Raw genomic sequence first — 5,711 nt, 5'->3', positions numbered from 1 at the left:
ATAAATGAAAAAGAAATCTAAGTCCTTCCTTGTGAGTCTTTGTAAAGATGGTGTCTGTGCTGCTCTTAGGCTGGCAGTCTGTAAACAGAGACTGTTCTTTCATTTTCTGGCCACCCAAACCCAAATAATCACAAAATCTATATTAATTACAACACTGTTTGGCCAATTCCTTAGGCATATTCCTGGCTAGTTCTTACATCTAAAGTAACCCAATTGTGTTATTTTTTATTTTACCACGAGGCTGTGGTTTGTTACTTTTCTCCTTCAGCAGCTATACGGAGTCTATCTGACTCTTCCTTCTTTCTCCCTGCATTCAGTTAGTTTTCCCGCATACCTATGTTCTGCCCTGACCAAGGCCTAAGCAGCTTCTTTATTAACCAGTAGCAGTAAAACATATTCACGGCATACAGAGTGGAATCCCACATCAGCAGGCAGAGAGGTGTCCCCTCTCCTTGTCTCTTCAAGAGGAAAATGCAGATCATCATGGTAGCTTTTTCTCCTGATACTAGATCCAATCTCATGGGGACCAAGTTCACAGTGTATGACCATGGTGTGAACCCAGTCAAGGCCCAGGGTCTGGTGGAAAAGGCTCACACCCGGCAGGAGCTGGCCGCCATCTGCTATGTAAGTGCTGTCCCTGCTTCACCTGGTGCTCCTGCCTGGTGCTCCCATCTAGTGCTCCATCTTCAGTGCTCCTCCCTCAGTGCCCTCTGTGTGGCCAGCCAGGCCCAAAGCCAGCTCAGCTCCCTCCTCCCTGGATGTTTCTTTGATCCTCCTTTAGGAGCTGGCATCATTTCCTTCTTGTATTTGAGTTTTAATTGGATTTGGACCACCAAGTTCAGTTATGATTTACTCTCCACAAACCTCTCTTCTCTTTTCCTGATGCCTTGCTCTTCGGCCAGAGGCTACAGTAAAAAAAATAGGTTAAAATTAGAGCCATCTCTTTGCATTTAATGTTCCCCTTCTCTCCTTCCCTTCCCTTCTTTTCCTTTCCCTTCCCTTCCCCCTTCCCTTTTCCTTCCTCTTCCCCTTCCTTTCTTTCTTTCTGTAGATGTTGTTTTGGTTTGGTTTTTTCTTTTGAGACAGGGTCTTCTTATATACCCTAGCCTTGCTGCATATTCCAGGCTGGCCTCAAACTCTCAACCTTCCTGCTTCAACCTGCTGAATTCTGGGATTAAAGGTGTGTACCACCATGGCTGGCTTGCTTTTCTTTCTTTCCTTCCTTGACTAGGTCTCACTGCTTTGCCTAAGCTAGCCCCAAACTCCTGGGCTCAAACAATCCTCTCACTTCACCCGCCTAAGTGCTGGGACATGTATGTGCAGGCGTGTGCCGCCACGCCTGACTTCTGTGTCTGGTTCTTCAGTTCTGTGTTTAGCTCCAGCGAAGAGATGAAACTGATGTTGGTACTCTCAAGGCTGGCAGCATTTTCTGTACCAGTGGAGGTTTCCTGTAAAAGCAGATTGAGGTTTCTCCTTCCCTTCTGTTTCCAAATTCTGCCTTATTTTGCTGTCTTTCAGGAAACAAATGTACTGGGTTTTAAAGGCCCCAGGAAAATGTCTGTGATCATTCCGGGAATGAATATGAGTCATGAACGCATCCCATTTCGGCCACGAAATGTAAGTAAAAATACATTCACAGTGAGACCAGGTTTCAAAGACAGAAGAAAAATTATATTCCATCAACAAAGGTCTCTGGAAGACAGTGATACACCTTGAGTACAATAATACTGCACAGAAGAGACCAGTTAAAAAAGACAAGAAAACAGCATTGCTTCTTCTGAACCAGGCTAGTGTGTAACTCTTCTGCTCTGGATCTCCAGGATGGAATGTTCCAGAGATGCTGACTTGAGAAATGGCCACATGGCATATCAGTGTCTTAAGGCTGGGTCTAGAGAGCTGGCCCAGTGGTTAAGAACACTGGCTACTTTCCCAGAGGACCCAGGTTCAATTCCCAGTGCACATATTGGGTGGCTCTCAACCATCTGTAACTTAAAATAGAAATCAGTAATTGTTTCTAAATTAGAAAAGATGTTTTAAAGAATTGCAGATTCTCTCTGCAATCTGGAGAGATGGCTCAGAGGTTAAGAGCACTGGCTGCTCTTCCAGAGATCCTGAGTTCAATTCCCAGTAACCACATCGTGGCTCACAACCATCTGTAATGAGATCTGGTGCCCTCTTCTGGCCTGCAGGCAGACATGCAGGCAGAACACTGTATACATAGTAAATAAATAAACTTAAAAAAAAGAACCGCAGAGCTGGTGCTGGTGCTGGTGCTCTTCAGTTCTCCGTTGCGTTTCTGCTTGTCCCTCTTCTGCCTTCCGACAGATTTGTGACTACGCGACATTTTCCCTCCACAGGAGCATGAGAGCTTGCTTTCAAAGTGGCAGAACAAATCCATGGAGAACCTGATTGAACTGCACAACAAGGCCCCAGTTTGGAGTGACGACACCCAGTCCTATGTCCTTAACTTCCACGGCAGAGTCACTCAGGCATCAGTGAAGAACTTTCAGATAGTCCACGGAAATGACCGTGAGTGCGGGGGAGGGTCTGGGTGGGCGGAGCTGGGAAGGCATGCCGGGAGGGAGTGGCTAGAGAAACCGTGTCAGGAGGGGGAGCCTGAAGAAATGAGATCTTGAAAAAGAGCCGCAGGGCCAGAGGAGTGTGAGCGTCCTTCTGAGGCATGGTAAAGAACTCTTGGTGAAGCTGGCCAGGTGACTGCAGCACTCGATCACGTCTGGGTCCGCCAGCTTCTCTGGGCTTCCCTCCTGTCCTCCATGTTAGTCGGGAATAATTTCCAAGTCTGTAGGGAGAAGAATAGAAGTAGAAATGTCTAGTTTTACCTTTTTTGAGTCAGGGTCTTGCTATGCAGGCTCAGATGGTGGAGCTGTGATCCTCCTGCCTCATCCTCCTGAATGCTGGGATTACAAGAGCGTGTTGCCACACCTAACTGCAAGCTTCCTACCTTATCTGTCTGTCTGTCTGTCTATCTATCTATCTATCTATCTATCTATCTATCTATCTATCTATCTATCTATCTATCTATCTTTTAATGTTATGCTAGGGTTAGAACTTGGTACCTGCCACATCCTAGCCAGGTACTGTACGGAGCCGTTTTCCCTCCTCTTGCCTATTTTAAAGAGACCGTGGCTAGCCCTGCCCCCACCCCCATCCGCAGAACAACCGCATGTTATGCTCTAACATGTCCATTTCTTTCTGTCTCCAGCCGACTACATCGTCATGCAGTTTGGACGCGTGGCTGATGACGTGTTCACACTAGACTATAACTACCCACTGTGCGCTTTGCAAGCCTTTGCCATCGGGCTGTCCAGCTTTGACAGCAAGCTGGCGTGTGAATGAGAAACGAGAAGTAAGGGACTTCCTCACCGCAGAGCCTTCAGCAGGAGCAGAAAGCGGCTGCCCTTGATCTGCCCAGCACAAGGAGAACAAGATTTGCCCCTCTCGTGTGTGTGTGTGTGTGTGTGTGTGTGTGTGTGTGTGTGCAAGCGCACGCGCGTGTTCATACATACATATACGTATACACGTGGATGCACGCTTGCACACACTCATTTACACCTTCTCTGAGCTTCAGAGACCACGTCATAGGTCATAGCTTCATGTGGGTGAGAGATGACTTAAGGCACAGGGAGGCAGGTACCTGGGCACACTGGCGACTCCTGACTGCACACAGATTCTGTGTAGGGTGCAGCTTCCCTGTGCTCAGGCACTTCCAACTCAATCAGGATCTAATAGTTGGGCCTTGTGTTTTGAAGATCCTTTAGCCTCTAAGACAGGAGCCTGCAGACTTTCTCAGCCAATGGTCTGATAGTGTCTCTTTCACTGTCTCCAATGAGCCTCTTGGTTTTTGTTTTGTTTTTTGTTTTTGTTTTTTTTCCGAGACAAGGTTTCTCTGTACCTTTGGTGCCTGTCCTGGAACTAGCTCTTGTAGACCAGGCTGGCCTCGAACTCACAGAGATCCTCCTGCCTCTGCCTCCCGAGTGCTGGGATTAAAGGCATGCACCACCACCACCCAGCCCAGTTAGCCTCTTTAGCACAAAAACAGCCATAACCAGTTGGTGCATAAAGAGTTTAACTGTGTCCCGATAAAACTTTCTTTACAAAGTGGGCATTGACCTAGTTTGGCCAAGGACTCTGGTTTGCTAGCCTGCCTCAGTGTGGCCCTGTACTCTGAGATTGAAGCATCTGCTAGAATGTAAGTAGAGAAGGGGGCAGAGTTTGCTGTTTAGGAGCAGCAGACTATTTTTGTTTTGTTTTGTCTTTCCCAAAACCGGGTTTCTCTGTATAACAGCCTTGGATGCCCTGGAACTCACTCTGTAGACCAGGCTGACCTTGAACTCACAGAGATCCGCCTACCCCTGCCTCCTACCTCTGCCACCCAAGTGCTGGGATTAAAGGCGCGGCACTGCCGCCTAGCAACAGATTGGCTCTTAGAAGTACCTGTGCCGAGTCTACTATTGGTCCCTTTTACCTCATGGTGATGATGACTATAGAGTCATCTGCCATCAGGGCTGGGGAAGCTCAAACCAGTGTCGTATTTTCTTTTTCTGGGTCAGGTGGCACTAGCTTGTCCCTGGGGTCTGGGAAGGCTCTCATGTCCCAGCCTCTCTCTTCCCTGTCCTTAGAGCAGGGTGGCAGCAGTAATCTCAGCAGAGTGACTGGCCAGACCTCTGGAAGTCTTGCTCTCCAGCGTCTTCGTCTAGTGTTGGAGGTGACAGGACCGCCTCACTGACACTCTGCAGGCCTTGCCTGGTTGGCTTTGTCCTCTGGCCTTCAAGCCTGGCCCGCCAGTGCAGGCCCAACTCTGCTCACTGAGGCTTCCAGATCATGAACACTTCACAGCAAATCATGAAAAATTCTTCCAGGTCGCCAGCCCAGGACGTACCTGAGTTTGAGAATTCCAAAGCTTGGACCCTGCATTCAGTGGTTGTCAACTCCCAAACTGCTTCCCCGCACGGGTGAAGGGTTGCGGCTGCTGCCCCATGGTTTTGCCCGTGTGGAGGAGGTCCCTTCGTCCTGAATCCTGTTGCTCCCTGCTCAGCACCAAGCCTCTTTGTGATGGCCTGAAATCCGGGAGGCGGAGACCTGTGTTCATTGGTGTCCTGTCTGTCCCTTCAGATCACTGATTTCTGCCTCAGGCGTGCTTCCCATAAGTGCCTTGTTTGTAACCGTGCTCTGAAGCCTGACACACCTCCGCCACCACGGTCCCTGACAAGCCACCTTTGTTCCTTTGTCTCCCCCTAAATAGTGTGGGGGCCGTGGGCCAGTGGTTCTAATCTTTGTGTCTAGCTTAGAGCACCATATTCTCCCATTTCCCGGACTCTCTGCTTGAATGTGTAGGTGATCGGTTTTACGTAAGTCATATTTATACCTTTTGTATGCCACATAAATAAAGGTAATTTATATAAAAATGATGTCTCCTTCTTCCCCGAATCCCACCCCTTGGGCTTCCTCCTTTTGCATTCTGTGGGTCTTTGAGCCAGTGTTAGCAGAGTTTGATCCTGGGGGCCACAGACTGAGAAACCTGTTTGGGAGAGCATATAGAGGCATTGTACTCCAGAGCTCTCTGCGGGGATCAAGCAACTGAGAGCAGAATGCAAGGGGTACTGGCTGGGCCAGGTTGCGTCATCTTTGACAGCTAATGACAGCTAATCGGTCAGCCTCCTGGATCTTTGGTTGGCGGCGCTCACAGATGC

At 48.7% G+C, this 5,711-nt stretch overlaps 1 protein-coding gene across 1 annotated transcript in view; it reads left to right on the top strand.

The window, feature by feature from the left end:
- Positions 1-5,420, top strand: part of Tulp3 (tubby like protein 3) — a 37,838-nt gene extending 32,418 nt beyond the window's left edge. The window contains exons 8-11 of the mRNA XM_005365282.3: positions 510-624; positions 1,519-1,617; positions 2,358-2,529; positions 3,224-5,420. Of these exons, the coding sequence (XP_005365339.1) occupies positions 510-624; positions 1,519-1,617; positions 2,358-2,529; positions 3,224-3,357 (520 nt within the window). The 3' untranslated portion in view covers positions 3,358-5,420. The remainder of the gene's footprint in view (positions 1-509; positions 625-1,518; positions 1,618-2,357; positions 2,530-3,223) is intronic.
- Positions 5,421-5,711: the final 291 nt, after the last annotated feature.

The sequence above is a fragment of the Microtus ochrogaster genome, unplaced genomic scaffold (assembly GCF_000317375.1).
Source record: "Microtus ochrogaster isolate Prairie Vole_2 unplaced genomic scaffold, MicOch1.0 UNK1, whole genome shotgun sequence".
NCBI classification, from domain to species: Eukaryota; Metazoa; Chordata; class Mammalia; order Rodentia; family Cricetidae; genus Microtus; species Microtus ochrogaster.
The sequence above is the reverse complement of the archived record's forward strand: the minus strand, read 5'-3'. Positions and strand labels throughout refer to the sequence as shown.